The sequence below is a fragment of the Barbatula barbatula genome (assembly GCF_947034865.1).
Source record: "Barbatula barbatula genome assembly, chromosome: 20".
Classification (NCBI taxonomy): Eukaryota; Metazoa; Chordata; class Actinopteri; order Cypriniformes; family Nemacheilidae; genus Barbatula; species Barbatula barbatula.
The window spans coordinates 12,465,900-12,489,442 of record NC_136783.1 but is presented as its reverse complement, the minus strand read 5'-3'; the positions used below and the strand labels follow the sequence as shown (position 1 = coordinate 12,489,442).

General features: G+C 39.3%; 1 protein-coding gene across 2 annotated transcripts in view; it reads right to left on the bottom strand.

The window, feature by feature from the left end:
- cdh4 (cadherin 4, type 1, R-cadherin (retinal)) overlaps positions 1–23,543 on the bottom strand; it is a 188,584-nt gene that overhangs the window by 8,131 nt on the left and 156,910 nt on the right. For both annotated transcript variants that reach the window (XM_079483050.1, XM_079483051.1), the window contains 3 exons: positions 13,348–13,485; positions 4,907–5,092; positions 1,901–2,154 (listed from right to left, as the gene is read on the bottom strand). In XM_079483050.1, the coding sequence (XP_079339176.1) occupies positions 1,901–2,154; positions 4,907–5,092; positions 13,348–13,485 (578 nt within the window). The remainder of the gene's footprint in view (positions 1–1,900; positions 2,155–4,906; positions 5,093–13,347; positions 13,486–23,543) is intronic.

The following is a 23,543-nucleotide window of genomic DNA, read 5'->3' as shown; positions in this document are numbered from 1 at the left end:
TGGTGTCTACTGGTATGTAATGGATTCTATCGGTGGGGTGTTATCTGGTGGATGGGAACGGTATAGGATCATTTTGATGGAAAAAGCTAAGTGTTCATAATTGTACTTAAATTGAAACCATTAGAATTTCTGTGATGGTTTCTATTGTTTTATTTTCCAGCAGGGAGGTCTATTTAAAAGCAATTATTTGGCCAAAGGATCATATCCAAGTTTTTGTTTGTTAAGGTATCTGGTTTGCAAAGCACTTCCATGCATGAGCCTATAACTTTGATACAATCAAAGCGAGCGCCACAGCGTGGACTGTATTGATTGGACCATTCCTTGCACACAGTGATCTATGGAGCAATTCTAGTGAAGGTCCCCTGAGTGCGTATGTGTCTGTGTGTGTGCGCAGACGTGCATAGAGGTGAACTTTGGATCAATACCTCAAGCTGGCATCTTGCCTGCACACTTTTGAGTCATGAAAAAAGAAATCAAGAACGATCAAGCGTAAAAGTGTAAGAGAGAGAGAGAGACACACAATAGAACCAGCAGTCTGAGGAACGGTTCGCCTCATTACTCGGTGAACTCTCACCCTGTTGCTTGGCGACGCAGCCACAACCGTGGGACCGGAACAGGAGAGAGTCAATTAAAAGCATTTAGCTGCTCCCTGGGGTGCTAATGGTGCGAACGATATGTGCTACATCACTTGACATAAAGCACAGTATAGAAATTGCATGTACGTCTGGCATTCACATAAGTCGATCGCTGAATGGCATGACCTGAGTGATGGATCTGTATTGAGTTGGTTTTCTATAAAAGGCCTTACACATTTACCAGTCAAATAACAAATCTCATGGAGTATGAGAATGATATTCAGAATACAAACTCAAGCATCATTCAGCAGAAATTGAAAGCCAACCAAATTGGTAGAAAATTGTAGATTGGCAAATCTCACGGTAGGTTTATTCAATCATGAATGCCGTAATGTTTGCTTTATTTAAACAAATAACATCGATTAATCAAAGGGAATCGGTCATTCAAAGACTCGCTTCGAGTGCATATTTATGTAAACACGGTCAGTTTTGCTTAAGTAAATCGAAACTGGCAGGACAAAATCTGTCAAAGTAATTATTTAACAAACAACAATACTGGCTAGAAATGAAAAAAACTGCTTTTTACAATTTATTTGATGTTGTTTTACTGACAAAACAAAGCAATGTTAACTTAACTGGCAAGTACTAGAAGGCCACCTGCCATTGTTTTAATATAATGTGCTAAAATGTCCACTTATTTTATACTCATTACTATGCTTTTACACTACCCTATGCTAAATTGTTTACTATTTACACTAATATTTGTTTTACCAGCTGCAATTTGTAACTGTTGACTTCATGTCGCAATCTATGTATGAATGGTACAATTACAGGTGCTTCACTTATTTTATAAGGGCTGTCAAATATAAGTGACATTTCCTGCAAAATCGTACACCGACAGCTCAACTCACAAATCATTATTTATAAGCTTAACGTCATGAATCTTGGAAAGATAGGGAGACAATTTTATGTACTTGCTAAGTGACAGATTTCCGTAAGGTTTTAATAAAAAGCAATCATAAGGACTGTTCAACAGCACATCCGTTTTTGTTATGGAATCAATTATTATAACAGAGAAACATGCGATTTCACAGGTTTGGGTATTGACTAAGGATATTTGGGATGTGTCAAGCTAGTACAAAAAAAGTATTCAGATGTTGACTCGATGTAGTGTGTTTGTGCACTTATTTTGGCGTATTTGAGCGAGGAAGAGTGTAAATGGAGGGCGATGTGACAGTTACACAGTCGCTCAGGCAGATAGATATCTTGACAGTTTTAAACAGACAGACAAACGCATTTCCTGTCATTTAGACAATGTCGTCTACCTGATAGTCTGCTGGATGAAGCGGTCTGGATCTAGTGCGGCGAAGGTAGCGAGGGTGGTTTCAGCAGGCACTCCCTCTTCAAAGCGTATGATTTTAGGGTTGGATGGGAAGACGGGAGCCTCGTTAACATCCAACACTGTGATAGTAACACCAGCAGTGGACGACAGAGATGAGGGGATCCCGCTGGATAAGTGAGCCTGGTTCGAGACCACCGCTGTTAACATGAAGGCTCCGTTTCGCTCGTAGTCAACCGGCTACACATGTGTGCACAAACATACACACAATAGAAAAAGAAACAGAGGTAGAAATTGTTATATTCCAATAGCCTTCCTACTAGTATTTTCATGTAGCATGAAGTATCAATCTAATGGTAGAAGAAGATACAAATATGCAGGCTTTATCTACTTTATTCAAAGATCTTCTGCCTTAACAAAAACAGTAAACCCCAAGGAGGTCAATAACACCTGGGGATGCCAATTTTGCATTTTCAAAGGCTTTCAATAGCCCTTCATGACAAATTGGTCACTTCTGAAATGTCTTAAATTTTTTTAGTATTCAGTACACACTGGAAGCTGACATTTTTTCATAAATCCTGTGTAATGGGAGACAAAATCACTATTAATTAAATGACTGGGACGGGACAGGAGAAAATATCAGCGGGAGTTGGCGGGACCGGAAATCATAACAACCAACTTTTTACAGAAATATACCTTTTATATACTGTAAATATATAAATATATAAAGTTTTATAAAACTATAAGTTTTTATTTTCAACAAAATTCTAGTGGCGCTGTCTCTATATGCTCTCTTCACACCCATAACAGCTACTGGCGGTAATGCACCAAGTCCGGATCCGGACCTCGGCTGCGTTCTATCTAGAAAGGGAGACATAATGAACTATTCAAAACATCTGAACATTTACCATTGGGAGCGAATGGGATTTAACCACGGCATATTTTTGTGGGAGTGGAACGGGAGTGGCTCTAGTACAGTGGCTCTCCACCTTTTTTGAGTAATGGACCCCATCCTATCTCAAACCATGCTCATGGACCCCCAACCCCGACGCTCACACCCCATCACCCCATTTTCTTTCCCCAGCACAACAACATATATCCACTAAATGAGGACAATTAAAAGATGAGTAAAGTCAAATTTTGTTAGGGTCAAAAAGTGTAATCCTAGCTGAATTTTTTTAAGATATCACAATTACGTTGCCAAAACATTCTATTTCAGTATCTCCACCAGTAAAATCTAACTTAAGCGTGAAACCGCTCCGAATAAGAGGCCAATCGGCCCGGTGATAGATGTCGGCACCAGATGAGTGATCTAACAAAGATTGCTGTTTGCACATGCACATTTTCACACACTAGAAGACCTCCGTTACACTTCTGAGTTCTGATCGATCCGCGTGTTGAACTGATGATGTGAAACTGATGCCATTACTGTTCATTGCTGAGAGCTTAAGCTCATGAATATGTTATGCGTGGTGCTTCAATGAAAATAGGCTTGTTCGACTTTATGCGCTGGTGTGCAGAACCACCTGGCATATGAGTACTGCAAGAGCAATTCGAAAGCAGTCGACTCTCTCTCGCAGGGCTGCCAACCGCTCTAAATGACGCCGCATGATGGGTTTGTTTGGGTCAGAAATGCGCAGAAGCTGCGCAATAGGCTATGTATGATTTGGTTTACATGAACCTTCCCTGCAAAGTGAGTGAACATATTTATGAACAAAAGTAACCATTCAACTTGGCAATTAATTTGACTGCAATTTTTATCTCCATCTAGTGGATGATAATTTGATACCCTGAATGCAAGATAAAAACTCAAAACATTTCTAAAAGGGTTCTTCGGACCCCCTGCAATTACAGGCCTAGGAAAATTGATGTCCAACTTTGGACAGTTTGCATCTTCACTCTTTATTAAAACATTTTATTAAAGATGCATTACAAATGTTGTAGGCCTATGTTGCATGTTGCATTGGTGGAGTATACACTTAAGCTCAGCTTTGATAATTTAAGTAGGCTCAACATAATATTACCCACAACACACGTGCAAAGTTTCTAAAGAGAATGACTACAAGGACAATTGATAAAATTGTAGTTAATGCTATTGCTATTTCCTGCAAGCTTTTTGTTTTTCTATGCATTTGTTTTGTAAATAAGAATAAAACCCCTACCCCCCTGCTGTGGTTTAAAATTTTACTGTTCAATTTATTTTGTACCATACAGTACACATTCAAACAATTCTGATAGTGTAATCTAACTTAAGGGGGTATTACAAGCAAATATTGTACAAACATACCTCCTGGCCACTACTGTATACTTTGTGAAAATGATAGACCATTCAATGAAAGTGTCTAAATAAAGCCAGTTCCACTGGCAAGAGAAAGCATACAAACATAAATAAATACTACCAAAAATCATTTCACTTTTACTGTTTTTCTCTTCCCCGTTAGGCTGAATGGCCCTAAAACTGTGTTGGAAGAGTTGGAAGCAGAACAGGAAGTCACTCCGATTGAGTTAGGAAGTGTTGAAGTGAGCCCTAAAGTAAAGGTTAGGATTTGTGAGACCAGCATGAGTGGATCAGGTGTTCCGTAGGCGGAAATGGCTATGGCGAGCTGGACTGTGTGTGACCAATAAAGCTGTTACGCTTCCAGAGAGGCTGAAATCAATTTCTTGAGAGTGTCAAGGGCTTACAGTATCACTCTCTCTAACACACCATGGGAATGGCCAAAAAAACAAGTTTATATGGAAGAACACACAAACATATGCGTCCCCACCAGCTAAACACCCAATCTTGTGCGTGGGATACAAGATTGGTAGTTGGAGCATATTTTACAAACACACCAAATGAAGCATCAGAGAATGAAAGTTGCCATTTTTCAAAGTGTTAGAAGAGTTCAGTTGAAGGTTACAAAACACAACCAACATAGTCTCAGAACCAACAGTCGTGTATCCCCATTGCAGACAAGCAAATACTTTTTATGAGATTTCTGGATGCGCTCACCTTAACTACAATGACCCTCCCGTCATTGGTGATCTCATCAGTGCGTATGGCGAAATGTCCCATGGGATCTCCTCCCACAATCCTATAGACGGCATTCCAGTTGGGCGTGTGAGGCTGATCTTTGTCTCGCACCGTCAAATTGGCCACAACCGCACCCACAGCATTTTCCGGAACCTCCCCTAGGAACTAAAGCACATAAATGAGAGGAACATGAGTCGTTTTCTGATTCCTAATACACCCCTTATACGCTGTGTGTCTATTTGCCAAATAATATTGTCTGAAAAATACATTCAAAGTTTTGTGTTTTTTGTATATACACCTCATATTCTGGAGGGAAATTAAAGGGAAATATTGTTCGAATACACGCCACTGACGTTTGGCCACTAATGTTTGTGCAGCATAATTTGTTAGCAGGTGACATTTGTCATTGCACATGAAAACAAGGCAGCGAAATAGCATCTAGCTAGAAGTGCAAAGTAGTATTGCCATTATGATATACTGTATGTACAGATTTACTACATTTATTGATACTGTATTCATAATTACTATGTGAGTATACAGAATGTACATAATATATACATACTTACATGAATATATAACGAAAATATGTAGATAACACAGAATGCTAATGAATGTCCAGGATATGTATATGACCGTACAAGATGCATATATACAGAATATACCTGTAATATACAGTATACAGTGAGTTTAGTAATACATTGCAGTTCTGAGGAATATATTTGCCTCCTCATCCAAACACAGCTTACTCAGGAGTTCAGGCCTCCAAGTTTGGATCCACAACCTTCTGTTTTTTTGTAAGTCCTGAGCTTTAACCATTATACCAAACCAGCCATTTCTGTTCCAGAATTTGCAGGCTGTAGAGAATGGCTTTTAAGTATTGCAGAATGAATCGTGTTAAGGTTACAGACAGAGTAATGGCTCACTTATTAAAATAACATCACACAAACAAAGTCGACAAAAGTAGGTACTGTATACCCATCGGCCAAGGTGTGAATGTGCGGCGGGCTGTAGCACATGCACACAGGCTCATTACGGCTCGGTAATCTGCTTCTCTATCCTGCTGTTTAACAGGGTTATGAAGTGTGTTTGCCAGATGCTGTTCAGTGTAATGACATCACCATGCAGAATAGACTACAGCCCAACACACAGTGCTGAATATTCAGCAGAGATGCTTACACACATACTTCATCACCAAACCAGATTCAAACGCTTAAAGTGGGAAAATAAATTGTGTCTTATTTTCATGGTTTAGTTGCCGAAATTGAAGAAGAAGAGAGAAAGAAAGAGACAGATAGACAGACAGAGCAAGAGAGAGGATGCAAACGAGAGACACAGCGAGTAATATCTAGTGGATGTAGTGATGAAAACATCAGAGGGCCGTCCTGTCTCACCGGCTGCACGCTGTCTGGCTTGCACAGCTGCGTTTGCTGATAAGCAGAAAAACACTCTGTCGAGATCAAACAAGTGTGCTGTGTCCCTTCCAGGACGGGGCGTGAGAGACCAATAGAGGACAGGACAGCGGAAGATGTGATTGAGTGATCTGTGCAAAATCACAGTCACATTTTTCTATATCGCTTCCAGTTTGACGAAGAAAGATTCAATAAGACTTTCAAATTGCATGCGTGTGTGTGTGGAGAGAGAGAAGGTAAGAGTGATACTTGTGATTTGTGGGGAGAAGTAATAAAGAAATTACAAGGTCACTGTTTTGAACATGTTCTAGAAAACCAAGGGCAACGTTTCCGACACGCTCTATAAATTATTAGAAAATCTGCCATCTCTAAGGCTATTCTAGATGCAGTAGATGGGTGGTTTGATGCTTTTTAATAACAAAATCAACTGTGAAAGTAATGCATTGAGTTGATATACGTAGGTTTTACTATTTCTCATCAATATTCAACACATTCCCTTTCAGGTCAGTGGATGTAGGAGCTAGAATACATTCATTACTAGTAGCATGATTCAGATTTAATGACATGCTCAGTATTTTTCCCAATATACAATTTTAAAAAATCTCACATCACGCTGGTCTGAACATTTGAAAACAGCTTCTTGAAACCTGAAAAGAAATTCACATCAGACCTTTATATTTTTATGAATATGTATTACAGATGCCCTGAAGCCCAAACAAACAAACAAACACGTATCCTCTCAACCACTGTCACATCATGATAAAACATTTAGACAGCCTGTAAAAATAAATATAGCGAATAAAAATAAACAAAATCCTCTTTGCACACATAGATGATATAATGTATCCTGATGATATAGATGATATAATGTAACATCCTGAAACACCCAGCAATGACTATAAAACATTTTACAATACTTTTGTATATTCATAATTTATGACGCTTCCCCTAACGATGAACTTTCAGACCCACTGTCTTCATCATAATCATCATCTAAACCAATAACATCATAATCATCATCATTATCATTGTCATTATAGTCGTCATTGTGCTTTAAAACAGTTGTGTGTCTTAGCAGTTATGTTTTGCTTTATTTTCGCACTTTAGAAGCGACAACTCTTTCCATATTCATGCGCCTTTTACATGAATAAAACATACGGCTGTCTTCAAATTGGAAGCGATATATCTGGTAGGTTTACACCCCCTCAAGCAATTTCGCTTAATTAGCTTGCCTTACGTTTCGGTGGGTCTCCTACGGCAAGATGTATGCCGCTTCATGCCCCTGTCAAATGCAAATAATCACAAACATTTCTACTCTGCTCAAACTCGGTGTGTGGGTGAGAGAGAGAGAGAGAGAGAGAGAGAGAGAGAGAGAGGATGAAAAACAAAACAAATTAGTTCTAGCACATAACTCACACATTCTGCTTGAAAGACAGCGTGTGTGTCTGCATTAGTGTGTCTATGTCTGCCACAAAATGCAATTGGAATAAGCACAACCCCAATACAACGGTCCAAATCCATAATGTGTCTGCAAGAAGTTTATTTCAATGTTGATATTCCCTGCTTGAGTCAATAAAGCTGTACTTTAATGAAATGTTTATCTGAGTTTGGCCAGCATAATTTAGTCATTTAAAAATGTAGATGGTTATGAACAAGTCAATTAGCTGTCTGCACTCCAGCGTGATTTCAAGGCTTTCTTTCCGTCTGTCCGTCCGTCTTTTCTTTCCGTTCTGTTTCAAAAGGATGGAATCAGCACCTCGCAAATTGCTGACTGAATCAACAAACCCTCAGAAGTGTTAGGTCGCGCACGCCCTCCATAAACCAGTTGTGGCTAATTTTCTCTCTGCTCAGTGATATGTGACACAAGTGTTTGTTATCGGGAGCGAGACCATGCGCTGAGTGTGGAACTCAATTGCTGGTGTCATCTGGGTTAACTTGCTCTGTTAGGACCTGTCACACAAAGAGCTACAACGAGACAACCGATTTGCAGAGTCGTTCTTCTGTTGCTCTGTATAATTACGAAGGCCGTGATGGACAATGATGCGTGCGCTTGTGGGTGGAGCTGCCTGCACAAACTTTTGAAACTTTAGAAGTTTTCGAAAAGTATCAAGAGCAATTAAGAGGGCGGATGAGCAATAAGTTCATTTCATTTTAGTCTCGCTTTCAATTTTGCACTTTTTCCTTTTTGAAGCACACGGCTGAGAAAATCTTAGTGTGTATTACTTAAGGGAGGTGTCAAGAAAAGATGGATGGAGGGAAGTTTTGCCTATGTCTCTCTGCCTGTTTCCACCCAATTCTCTTTCAGTCTGGAATGAGTCTATGAATGACAGCAATGTATGATGAAATATGGGCCTATATGACAGACCTACAGTATATACAGAGTGGGGTGGTAACAGATTACTTGTAATCTGGATTACGTAATCAAATTCCAAATATCAAGTACTTGTAATTAAACTGCGTTACATTTGAAAATACTCATAATCAGAGCCCGGTTATTATTTTATTTTTACAGATTACATTACATAGATTACATTCATCTTGATTTATTTTTTGGTAAGCCTACCACTTTACCCAACCAACCCACGAAAGTGAGTCTAACACGTTTTTTTTTACAAGCATTTTGTTTACAACTCACTTCAGCGAGTCTTTTCAAGCATTTATGTTCGCTATGTATTGTTCACCCTTCCTTGAACCGCCACCTTAACGTGGTGGAGGGGTTTGAGTACCCGAGTGACCCTAGGAGCTATGTTGTCGGGGGCTATATGCCCCTGGTAGGGTCTCCCAAGGCAAACAGGTCCTAGGCGACGGGTCAGACTAAGAGTGGTTCAAAAACCCTTTATGATGTTCAAAATAACAAGGACCGTGAAGTCGCCCGGTATGGCGCAACCGGGGCACCACCCTGGAGCCAGGCCCGGGGTCGGTGCTCGTATGCGAGCGTCTGGTGGTCGGGCCTTTCCCCACGGGGTCCGGCCGGGCTCAGCCCGAAGGAGCGACGTGGGGCCGCCTTCCCGTGGGGGCAGTTTAACGCAGTAACGCAGTTTAATTACAAGTACTTGATATTTGGAATTTGATTACGTAATCCAGATTACAAGTAATCTGTTACCACCCCGCTCTGTATATACTGTAGGTCTGTCATATAGGCCCATATTTCATCATACATTGCTGTCATTCATAGACTCATTCCAGACTGAAAGAGAATTGGGTGGAAACAGGCAGAGAGACATAGGCAAAACTTCCCTCCATCCATCTTTTCTTGACACCTCCCTTAAGTAATACACACTAAGATTTTCTCAGCCTATGGTCATGAGTTTTGGGTCATGACTGAAAGGACAAGATCCCGGATACAGGCGGCTGAAATGAGCTTCCTCCGCAGGGTGGCTGGGCGATCCCTTAGAGATAGGGTGAGAAGCTCGGTCACCCGGGAGGAGCTCGGAGTAGAGCCGCTGCTCCTCCACATCGAGAGGGGTCAGCTGAGGTGGCTTGGGCATCTGTTACGGATGCCTACTGGACGCCTTCCCCGGAAGGTGCTCCGGGCCCGTCCGACCGGGAGGAGACCCCGGGGAAGACCTAAGACACGCTGGTGGGACTATGTCTCCCGGCTGGCCTGGGAACGCCTCGGTGTCCCCCCGGAAGAGCTGGAGGAAGTGTCTAGGGTGAGGGATGTCTGGGCATCTCTGCTTAGACTGCTGCCCCCGCGACCCGGCCCCGGATAAGCGGAAGAAAATGAATGAATGAATGTATTGTTCAAGAACAGTGTTAATTAGTGCAAATCGCAACATTCATTGCGAAACTGCATTAGTCAAAAAACCTTTTAAATTGTTTGTTCACAAAGGTAATACAAGTGAAAAATGTTTATATATTCTTCATTGTTTAAATAGAGGGTTTTCATTGACGTCACTTTCCCATGTGGACGAGTCAGGACACGCCCCCTTAAGTCCCAGGACAAGTGGCCTTGAGTGGTTAAACATGCTGCAAAAAGGCTGCTTTCAATAGGAGAAACAAAGGAATAGGATTGAACCACACAATTATTTACGGAAATCAAAAGCTGTTGGACTGTAATCTTTAAGATTTACAAAGGAACCAGGTGTCCTTGGACACTGATATGTTGCACTTAATTGCATGTACTGATATTGTAAGCAGCCATATTGCCGAGTGTTTTGCCACTCATGGGAGCATGTTTTGGTGCGATTTCATGGAAAAGTGATGTCATGTGCATACACTCTATTGGATTTTGTTTAAGACAATCACAGGCACCGGCTGGTATAATTTGAGTCTTTCACAACTTGATTTTGTTGTTTTGCGACTGTGTGTACCTGCTATTTGTAATCCAGACTTTCTGTTGTAAACATTTAGATTTGATATTAGCAACCCGTTATTAATGTGGCTATAATATACTGTATGCAGGTATTTATGAATCTAAATGATGCAGACAAAAAAATAAGGTTTAGATTATAATCTTATCGTCAGATTGCCATCTGAATACTTCTGAATACCCATCACTGCATGAATTTGACACCCATTTACATTTATTTTGAGTCTACACTGTACATGTCACGAATGCTCATGGATGAAGCAAGAGGCAAAACCAATTGCACACAGTTTATTACTGACTAAATCACATAATCCAAACCTTGTGCACACAAATAATCAAGACAAGAAAGAACCAGGAACATTATCCAAGGAGTACAGGACAAAGTAGACCATCACACATCCTGAATGACCAGAAACCACTCAACGCATATTCAATGATCAACACACCAAACTTAAAAGGAGGCACAAAAATACACAGAACAATGAGTAGAAAATATAGACAACAGCTGGACCTCATAATTGTAACTATAGTAGCTAATTACACAAAGGACTAAACCAAACACAAGAAATGAACCAATGAACAATGATAACAAAAACTAAATAAGAGTCCTTGCAAAACACAGGACACAAGGATAGTCACAGTACATCCCTTTTCCTATTCTTTAACCATTTTTGTGCTGTTGTATTGCAGTCATTCAGTATAAAGGCATTTGACTAACTTCTAGTACTTCATGTAGCCTAATTTAGGTTTATAATTGAATAACATTTGATTCAATATAATTTTAACGTTTTAAAATTTAATAGATACTCCAGGTAAAGATAAAACAGAGACTTGTAAACAAGTAGTCAGATTATGTTACAAGACATTTGTAATCTAAGGGATTACGTTACTGACTACAAAATTTGCCATGTAGTTTGCAATACGTAATTCCCAAGTAATCTAGCCAGTTTATAATACATAATTGGATTGAAATATTAATTTAGCAGAATATTACATGACCGAATACATATTACTATATATATATATATATATATATATATATATATATATATATATATATATTATAAGCGTAATGTAAATGTACATTTTAATATATTATATATAGCATTTTTTGGAAATTATAATAAAATATAATTGATTAACTGTTATATAATATTGTAATTTCCCTGTAAATTGTATTATATTTGACATAGTATTTTTGGGATAAATTATGAATCTATAATATCTATAACCCATCTTGAAACTACAAAATCATATTTTCAAACCAAAGGAGATGCTTTTAAAGTACTCTCTGAACGATATGTTATTTTCAAGCCCTACACCCTGTAAACCTTTGAAGCCTCCTACTGTGGCTGGCAAAGCCTTCACATTGAATAGGGCTTAGGCCACACAATAAAAAACTGCACACATTCAGCTCATCGGATCTCAAACAACCCACCACCAACAACAGCCAGACGCTCCAGATCTGTCCAGAAACATCTAGTCCGCCGACTCAACGTCTGAAAATAATCTGACATCAATTAAAATGAAGAGCACGACCGTCTGATGCCAGACGATAGCTGTCATACTAATTCACTAAATATCGCTTGGCCTTCAAATAAATATAACAGGTAGAAAAAAAGCGCAAAATAATTCAGAATGTTTCAGCATCAGACAGTGCGGAAGAGGCCCGGGGGTTATTACTTAATGAGAGAAAGAACGCAAGGGCACCAGAGATGAGTGCTGTGAGGGAGAGATAAAAGAGGCATGGCAGATAGCAGGAAATAAATGGAATGGGAGAGAGAGACAGACATTGAAAACCAGAGAGAATGATTGAGCAAAGGAGATATATACTTAACTAGAGAAATAAGGAGAGAGATATGAAGGCAGACAGAAACAAACGCCGGTAAGAGTATGCAGAGACAAGGGTGTGAGGATACAGAGATAAAAAAATGGAGATGGAGGATATTGAGAAAAAAGAGGACATGAAAGGGGGACTTAAAACTATAGTCACCTAAAGGGCATATTTGGCACAATGACAAGAGAGAGAGTGAGACAGAGACCTCCGCCCTTCATTTCACTCCATCTCATTCCCTCCCAGAATTCCTTGCACTAAATTAATCTCTTTGTTTCACGACTTCGGTAGGTTTCTCAAGTGGTCATAGTGTGAATTACGTGAGCATCAAGACACAGCTAGAATTTAGAAATCAGGTTTTAAGGGAGTACTTGGCAAAATGTAAATTTATCGAGTATAAATCATATTTTACTGAAAATGATATTATGAAATCATATTTTTTTATATTTTACTAATTAATTTATATATTTTTGGGTGAACTATCCCTTTAATACTGTACAATGCTGCAGCGCTTCAAAGCACACAAACCAATATACATGTAACTTAAATACAAAACACAAATTCAATTTTCCAGAAAATAGCCTCCAAACACAAAGAAAACACAATAACAGAACTCCTTGCACATCTGCAATAATTAAATGTAATATGTTTATGTTTAGTGCCGCTCTTCTGTAGAGGTCCTCTAATGATCATTCCATTAATGTCTGTAACAAATGACGTGATTTCATACGTCTAAAGTTAAAAGCACACATTTCTGGTCTGGTGTGGATGAAGGAATACTTAAGCTTTACTAATGGGTCTGTAGGTGAACACAAAACAGAACAGGTTGGGAAACCCAGGACATTTGGAGCTGCAGGACACTTACCGTTTTAGCATCCAGCTCAGGAGGGTTGTCGTTGATGTCTGTGATGGAAATGAGGGCAGTGGCTGTGTTGGACAGACCGAAGTTCAAGCTGCCCTCCATATCTGTGGCCTGGACAATGACGCTGTACTGTGACACTTTCTGGAAAGAAACAGAAGAGATTACAATAAACACATCTGCTTAACATGTATCTCAAGCCAAGAACTACGGTATACTGAGATGGTACTCAAAAAATACCACGCCATTGAAAAAAACAGGTATGGTACTGCGTCCAAAAATATTTATATTACAACACAGTTTGTAAGCATTTGACGAGGTAGCTAATTCATATAAATTCATATAGTCTTAGTATGATGTGTTTTCACCGCAGTGATGTTAGGTTTAGGGGTGGAGCTACTCCAATAACCATAAGATTTCCGTCAGGTTTCTAATCCTTTATTTCTTTTAAATTGCAAGTTAACCCAAAAATTATTTACACCCCTTCTTGTCATTTTAAACCTGTATGACTTCCTTTCTTCCGCAGACCACGAAAGGAGGTCTTTTAAAGAATATTGGAAAACGAACAGCGCCGGCACCCATTAACTTCTATTGTATGGACACAAAACCAATGCAAAGTCAATTAAGGCCAGTAAACAGCATACTTCAAAATATATTCTTATGTGTTCTGCCGAAGAAAGGAAGTCATAAAGGTTTGAAATGACAATAGGGTGAGTATATGATGACATCATTTTAGCATCAATAAGTGTTCCAACAATATTTCTGAGTTATAAACAAATAACAACTTTCTTTGTTTGCTTTCTAGGTTGGGGTTTATTGTTTAGAGGTTTGGCACTGGTCACATAAAGTGTCCGAACAAAGACTTTGAGACTGTGTATGCTCAGAAAATGTCTTTCAGTGTTAGTCTGGGCATACGTTTGTCTGTCTGTCCGTGTCCAAGCGTTTCTTTTAATTAGGACACATGGCTACTGTAAGCTTTGTTCTACTTTGATATTTTGTCACTCGCTATTTATGGAAACACACACACACACAACCGTAGCACACACAGATGATCAGTACGCAAAGACAACTCCACATCAAGACATGAACTAGCCTGTTTATCGTCACGGATGAAACGCAGGGGGTCGTGAGGGCAACAGATGGATAGAAACACATAAACAGAGACACACGTGTGGATTGTTTGTTGAGGCATGGCCAACATTCCTTCGGGCTAAGATCTGAAACGGCGCCCTGTCCGTGCCCGGGTGAATCTGACTCCGGTTAGTCCACACTGGGAGGAGACAGTGAGCTGAAGCCTCTGTGCCGTCTCTTCCAGCTTCAGTCATATTAATCCGTTTGGCCGAAAGCCTTCTCTTGTTGTGGACAGAAAATGGGGGAGTCAAGGACAAGTCACTGTTCCGCTGAGACCGGTCTGGGGTACGAGTGTCTTGGAGGGAAGCAGCTGACGGTTAAAGCTGATATGAAGAAATGAATACCCACACCGGAGCTTGCTGGAACATTGATGGCTTTCCTTGACAGCTTTTTGTCTTTAATGTTATAGGACATGATGGACCATAGGTTTTAAATTTAACCTCGGGTAAACATTAAGGGCAGCATTTTAAGTGTGCTTTTGGCATGACAACAGGATAGGAAAAAGGAAAAATCACATATTTTTTATGGAATATTCTAGTGGTTTTTATAAGTAACTTATCTATGCACTTCATTCTTTTCTTATTCATGTGATGATATTTAATCCACGACATTGACCCCCTCCTGAAACGACTGGCGTGAGGGCGGAGCTGTCTTCATGGGAGGGTGCTGATTTTGAGTTCGGTGGGAAATAAAGTAAAAATAAATAATTCTTCACAATTGACTGCGAACTCGCATTCAAATCTGCCTCCATTTTGTTGGCAACACCCATCTTCCAAAGATCCAATCAGTTCCCGATGCGGGAAATTGAGACCCGCCCAACATTTTCTCACATTTCAGAAGCCGATTCAATCAGATATGTCACGAGATGTAAAATAACACGATCGTTACTTCCATTTCATGTCGACTTTAAGATTGTTCAAAAATATAGGCAGGAAAATAATACTGCAAGTCCCGTGAAACACATGAACTGATGGATAGTACCTTGTATATAATGTAAATGCATCTGAAAGAATCAATAAATATAGATCAATGTAATTAAAAATTGATTATTTCTGCAATATTTGTGTATGCTATTTTCATGCTTAGTAGAGCATTGTGTCATTAAAGTAGCAACATTCTAATACCAAACCGTGCACTTCTCTTTTTGAAGTGCTTTTGTGAATGCATTGCTTTGACTTTGTTTTTTCATATGAGAGAACCTCTTACTTTTGCATCAAAACCAGTCTGAATAATATTCAACCGTGCTGTGTGGCCTGCTGGAAACACAGACCGGTTCCCTATAGATCCGGCACCGGCTTCGATAGGAGAACCAGGACTATTTCTGTGAAAAGGGCCCTCCCTAGGAACCAGCATTTAAGAGGCAGGTCAGGGACTCATTTAAAGCACTTTAAACCCCTCCGAGTTCTGCGGATTCGGGCTGAGAGTCATTAAAACCTGCGTCTTCTCGATAATATTGCCCCGTTCAGCTCTATTAATGAGAACTCAATAGCAGCTGACCTTTATTAACACCATAATGAAATATCAATACTGTCTCCTCTGGTTATGCTGTGCGGAGAACAAGAGAAACAAATCAGTGTGTAATTAATCTCGCACACTTTTCATACAGCGTCGCCTGGAGGGACAGAACGTGACCCCGGGAGAACAGCTTAAACACATTTCCAGTCCTGAAGAGAATGTGAAATGATTACACCTCAGGACAATCTCTCCGCGACTCGACAGCGGACCCAGCCAAAGACACGCTTCACCCGCGCAGGCTTGAGTCAACTGTTACGAGGAGTGTTTAACAGCCCCAGCATGCCCTGACTTCACCTCTATCTGAATTTCTTAGGAGGGAAGGGAAGGAGAGGACATGAAGGGGAGGTGAGAAGCGGCACCTAGATGTGATGGTAGAGGAGAAGATGGGAAAGAAAGTGCAAGCAGAAGTTATGATTCTTTTCATCACAGACCGCAGGAAGCTTTGGATCCCTTGGGAGCAACACTATCACACACGCACATTGCACGTCAATCGATTCCCTAATCAGGCGCGGCAGAGAGAACACATTTTAACCCAGACCTGACATTACTGGGCAAGAGCGGGCACACACACAGAGACAGAGACCACACCACAGGGCCTCTGGCAGAGACAAGAGACAGGTAATGAAAAGCAACAGCCTGGACAATCCGGGCCGAACAGATTCACAGAGCTGCAGGACAGACACACGGGGCCTTTAACACACACACAAAAAGATATGGCACTGCCATTCCACAGCAGAACTTTTAAGTGCTTTAATGTGTTTTAAAACAGAGAGCAAACACCATGTTTATATCAGATATCAGTCAGATGAATAGAATCAGATATCTGACTGAAAGTATCAAATAAAAAGCTTGATGTAACAGAGAATCCATAACTGCAGGGAATCTGCCAATTACTGTTTGATATCAAATGTTACTGAAAAAAGTAGCGGGTTAAACAAAAACAGAATATCAATTGAATAGTTCAAACAAAAATAAATGTCAGTATTTATTCGCAATAACTTAGTTCAAAACCTATATGTGTCACGGTGTGTGGACAGAACCCAAACGCAGGCAGCAGAGTTAAATAACAAAAACTTTATTTAAACAAAAGACCCTCGATGGGGAGAACATGATCTAAAACAAGAGAAAAGTGTAAACTAAAACTTCCCACATGGGGAACAAAACAAACAAAGTCCTTTGAATAGTAAATCAACAAAATCCACAAATTTAGAACAGGAACAAACACGATAATCCATAGACAGGAATAATCCAACAAGGTGACGTGAGGTGGTACGATAATGACGAAATGACAATGAACCGACAAGGGACAGAGGGAAAACTGGGGCTTGATAAAGGGAAACACTAACAAGGACTGATGACACAGGGAGAGTGGCCACAGGTGACAAGGATGAAACACTAAGGGAAAGCTAACAGGAGGATTGCACGAGGCAGGGGAGGGGACTGAAACACTAAGGGAAAGATGGATCAGGGCTGGAGACAAGACTAACACTAATGGACTGCAAACAGGGAAACAAGGGGGCGGGGCTAAAGGACGTGACACCGGAGAGAGAGCATGGCTTCTCAAACCAAAACAATGCTCTTTCTCCACACAAAACACATGGGACTGACATGATCCTGCCACAAGACTCGAAAACCAAGACAAGGAGAGGCAGGATCATGACAATATGACTCTTGACTATTTCTTCTGGACACCGAAAGAAGATATTTTTTAAAAATGTCTCAGTGGTTTTGTTTCTATATAAAGTCAACGGGCTCCAATGTTGTTAGGAACGTTATATTTTCTTCTGTGTTCTTCAGAAGAAAGTCATACAGATTTGGAACTACATCAGGTTAAAGGAACAGTTTACCCAAAAGTGCAAATTCTGTCTTCTATTACTAACCCTCAAGTTGTTCCAAATCTGTATACATTTCTTTGTTCTGATGACCACAAAGAAAGATGGAAGAATGCTTGCAACAGTTCTTGGCCACCATTGACTAGTAGGAAATTGTCTGTTCTGTAATACATTTATTTGATCTATTGAGCATTACATGTTTAACTAATACTGCATTTAACACATTATATTAAAAACGAGCCTCGATTAACAAAATACCCCAAACTACCCAAATAGCCAAGTGAGACCCCTAACCCAAGAAAGGCCTGTTCTCAACTGAAAAAACAAAAGACCCATCCAACTCCATTTAAGAATGACATAAAATATTCATACAGTCTAATTAAAGCAGAAAGAGAAGACATAAAGTGCCAGAAAAACGTGAAGAGAAGTTGTAACGTACGTCAGACAGACACATTCGTTGTGAAGAGCGTAAGTCAAACTGACAGCCAAAGACATGCAGTGGAAGGGTGGGGGCAGCTTGTTAGCTGCTGTAATCAGACATGTGATGGCGAGTGGGTTAAGAGGTGTGCAGAGGTGACGGGGTCTTAGTGTGAGAGGGTAATTGGAATTCAGACCTGATCAGATGTGTGTGTGACATTAAAGTCAATGCGAACTCCCACAAGTGCAGCTACAGTACGAGGCTCCATCAACCCACTAATTACTGCATAAATATTCCAATTAGACTACAGGTACTGATGATGGAGGATTACCCTCCTGATGTGAAAATGTGTTTGTGTGTGTGCGAGGAAGAGAGATGGGAACGCAGAGAGGGAAATATTGGGGTGCATGATGCGAGCTGGCCCTCTCCCCTATGTATCTGTGGGAATCTACGCATGAGTATTGCCCCTGCTGTGTACAACATGATGTTGACAATACATTATTAAGATACATGGTATTATTACAAGTTTTCCTCTATAGGACATGCTGCGTACTGATGTCAGTATAAGTATATTAGTTAGGTATATTTTAAATAAAGGCTTTCCTGTGGCTCAGGGGTTAGAGCATGGCCAAGGTCGTGGGTTTGATCCCAGGGGATTGCGCATAGTCAGAAACAAAGGTAAAGTACAATGCAATGTAAGTCGCTTTGGATAAATGCATTAATGTTAATTTCTTCCGGGTGGAAGATTCTTCCTAACTTAGTTCGGTGAACCACATCTCTCACAACATTAAAAAAACTTCTTAAAACCCATTTCTTCTGTGAATACTTGACAACCCTCTCTCTTTCTCTCAACAGGTATTATCCTAGCTTTTGTTGAAACTAGTCACTTGGTATTAGCAACTACTATATTATTGCTCCCTGAACTCTCTGTAGGTCGCTTTGGATAAAACCGTTTGCTAAATGACTAAATGTAAATATTGTTATCAGGACTTGGAGCCTAAAATTACAATATACCAGAACAATTTGCAAGTCTTCCAGTGACTATGCTAGTGGCAACGGTGGCAATGTCAGAGGGAACATATTAATTTATGCCCGACAGTTTTCATATTGAACATTGAAACAGTATTTCTTCACTTTTTCACATTTCTTCGCCATCTCACCTGCACACAGATTTCTCTCAAAGCATTCTAAAAGCTTCCCTCAAGAGAGCAACACGAGGGAGACGCTGTTTTTTTTTTAGTTCTATTTTATAATGTAGTTATAAAGAGATCAATGAAACTCCTGTCATAATTTTTACTCATTCTTTGCCAAAAAATTGCACTTTAGTAAACAAAAGCATTTACAAAAGTAAACTTAAGTATACTATAGTATATTGTAGCAGTATACCAAGGTTCATTTACTTTGATTTTAATAAACAGAAACTTTTTCAAATAAAATATTGGCCTAAAATCTATTGGAAAAACAAAAAAAAACATTGAAATGTTGCCTCAGAAATAAATCGAAATAAGTATAAAAGCATGTAACAAAATTGCTAATAACATTACTAAAAATAAACATTTAAAAGCTAATTTTAAAATAATACAACGTAATACAGCTTAAAACAAAACTATAGTAACTATACTTCAGTATAGCATAATAACTTACGTCTGTAGTGTCCAGAAATATTACTGCAGTTAACTATAGTAAATTATACATAAGTTTAAATAAAGGTTATTGTAATAGCCTTTTCCTATGCGACCTCTGTTCGCTTTTGATACTACTGTTGGCTGAGCTGGATATAGCTTGACGCTTGCAGTTATAAAGATGAGTAGTAGAAATTGATCCAGTCGGTCCAATGACCATTTATCGTTATTGATGTAGACAGAATATTATATAAACTTGAGGTTAAATAAAACAAACAATTAAATGAAAGCAGTCTCTTATATGGTAGCAAACGGCTTGTCACGTCATGGAACCATACAGTACGTAACCGCACGGTCAAAAGACTGTTTGCCTTCTCAGCCACACCCAGATCCTGTGGCTTCCTGTCTTTAAGGCCTTTTCCCTTGGGCTCCACCTTCAGTCTCGCAACAGTCCTTTAGGGGGCAGTAGACAGACCTGTGGCCATATATATAATCACACATTCTACTATTCACAAGAAACAAACATGAAATCAACACAGCTCGGTTTGGCTCCTACAGTTATATAGCAGTATAACTTATACATACACTATAATATTTTTTTATATAGAGTAATACATTATATTCAATTTTTCATAAAAGTGGAGGATGATTATTACTGTCAAGTTCCAGAAAATATATAAAAAAGCATCATAAAGCTAATCCAAACGACGTGCTATAAGTCATATCTTCAGAAGCAATATGAAGGGTTTATGTGTGTCAAAGTCAAAAACGTAAGTCTTTATTCACTCAAACTTGCCTCTGGCTTTTTGAGTGACATGAGTGTATATAAATGATGACAGAATTTCATTTTAGGGCGAATCGTTCCTTTCGGTCTCATCCAGCAACATAACCGTACAGGCACCGTCATGGAATACGATGTTGAAAACCTTTCAACTGTTCCATTTGCGTTGAAGATTTGTAAACACACAAGTGTGTCCTAGTTCTAATTGAAGAGCACAGGTGGAAGAGAGCGCAATCACAACGTTAGATTAATGAGAGGCTCACTCCGCTCCTGAGAGGATGACAGATTACCTCCCTGCAGTCGACACTACGACCCACATTCACTCTCCTGTAGAGACCATCTCAGCCAGTCTGTTTTAGTCATTGGATTAGCAGACATGGCTCCGGGTATAGACTTATGAGAACTTGTTGGGAGAGAAAATAGAAAATCTTGACATGACATAAGTGTCATCCGAAGAGGCACAAAGGGTATGGATTATTATGTGCCAAATGAAACAAGATGCCAAAGGATTTATTATCATGACTACAGCAAAAGAATGCTGTCTAAAACTGACTTGTTTTGATGACTTGTTTTACCAAGGTAAAACTACAGTAATGCAAAAGTAAGGCATTTCCATCCAAACCTAGAATTTTAAATCACCTATTTTGGTTTACCTCAAAGTCAGGCTTACTTTTTGTGTTTAAAGGGGTCTCGTAAAAGCTTTTCCAGATCAGATTCCAGTTCCAGTTTTGCCTAAGGATTCCCGTTTCCAGTTCCATTGAAATTAACTGCTATTACTTTTAAACAATTTTACCTTAATTGAAAGGAGTGTTGCTGTAAGGTAGTAAATAATGTTGAGTAATGCTAGTCCATCAATCAGAAGTTGATGTTTTACACTATTACTATACACAGTACAGTATTTTCAAGCAGGAATAGGTTGGCCGAATAGTCCCTTGAACGCTGATACACTTGTTCATTTCCCTAAATTATAAAATATTCACGTGTTAAAATCATGTATACACACACTCCATAAAGCCACTATTTTCTAATAATAAGGCAACCAAGAGAGGGTGCTATGCAATGAGTGCTGTCCACATTTTTAACATTTAAAATGTATGAAAATAATTGAAGAGTTTGGTTCCAAAATGAAAAAAATCATGTTTTTTATTATGCCATCATGTTTTTATTGTGTTTTATTGGGTTAGCTACCTGTATTTATTTATTTATTATGGCTTAAATCAAAACAAAACAACTACAGTTTGATTAATATTAATTGGGATGCACAATAAAAAACATGAATTCTGAAAATGTTTGAAATAATTATCTGGATTTATTAGGACTCATAGTATAAAAATGTGTTTAGCAGTAAAAGATGCAACGCGTCTGTGGAGAGCACGTACACGTTATGGGAACCAAGGTGTTGCATGTAAAAGATGCAACACGGCACATCTTGGGAAACGATATGTTTAGCAAAGAGGCGAAGTAGCGTTTCTGTTTGATTTGTGTCAACCTTTACGGGAATCTGCATGGATGCTCACAGTGTTTGGTCACGTGTCGATTGTGAGATCTGTATTTTAAGTGACATTCTTCCACATATCTTCCTTTGTGTTCAGCAGAACAAATACATTTATACAGTTTTGCATCAATCTGAGGGTGAGTAAATGATGACAGAATTATTTTTATTTGGTGAACCATCCCTTTAACAATCACTTATTGCTAATTGCTTACACCTTATTTATTTCATACGCTAGAAAATGAGGCAAAAGCAATATAATAAAAACACAATTTCTTAAAATAAACAATATCTAGAACAAACAATTCCTTCACAAAGAAATAGTTTATTATAATAATGCTGTTTGTGTTTGCTAAATCCACCTCTGTACTAACCTGGTAAATATAACAGTATAGAAAATTTATCCACAGAGGAGTTTATAGTCTTTTTATAACCATTTTCAAACAAAGCTCATCCAATCAGATGTATTTCTATAGTTCAGGGTTTTTGTTGCGTTTGGGTTCATGCATTTGATCCCCAGGAAACACAAATACTAATGAAGTCTCTTTGAATACACCATCTGGCAAATGCACAAATGTTAATGTATACTCATAATGGAACTTCATAATGGTTATTTTCTTTAAAAACAGAGAAGCCCCGTTTGTGGCAGCAACTTATTTGACAAAGAAAATCTTGCAATATTTAAATATGATGCTAATGAAAACGAGACTATATTTCAATGATGGGAAAGCAAGTGATCACGTAGGACGCAGAGATAAAAGAGAGGTTGAAAGACTTCCCCGCAGGTCCGCTTAAGCATTCTGGGATAAATTGAATGGACCTCTGAATGACCCTCCTCATTAGTGGAGCAGAGGGAGGTTAAGGACGTGCGTGCCTGTGTTTGTGAGAAAGAGAGGGACCAAGAAAAATGAGTAGATAGAGAAATAGAGGAGGGGGGATTATTGGAGAGGTTATAGAGGAGGACACGTCTGGTGGGAAGGGTCAGGCTCTAAGACTCAGATGAGTTATGGGTAAGCTGTTCCCATGACCCACCGAGTTCATTTGTGGTACTGAAAATGAAGTTAACCGCATTGTAAATTAGCCGGTAGAGACCACAGTGATCAGATGATTGAATTCTACCCTAGGTGGGGCTGATAATAATACCTATAAAAAAACTCATTAGGGTGCAAACGTCTTGTGCAATGGGGACAGGGATGAAACACAAGCTGCATCCAAATATGTATAAGTTTATTGCATATGAAAAGTGGATAAAAGTGTCTGCCAAATGCATAAAAGAACTATGGCAAACCTCTTTTCAATAACACATAAAGTGTGTACAATTTTGCCAAAAAAGCTGACTGTAGGCACTAGAGGTGCGACATCTCCATTATTCTGATACTTTCCCCTTGTTTCACAATCATTGGACATGTGA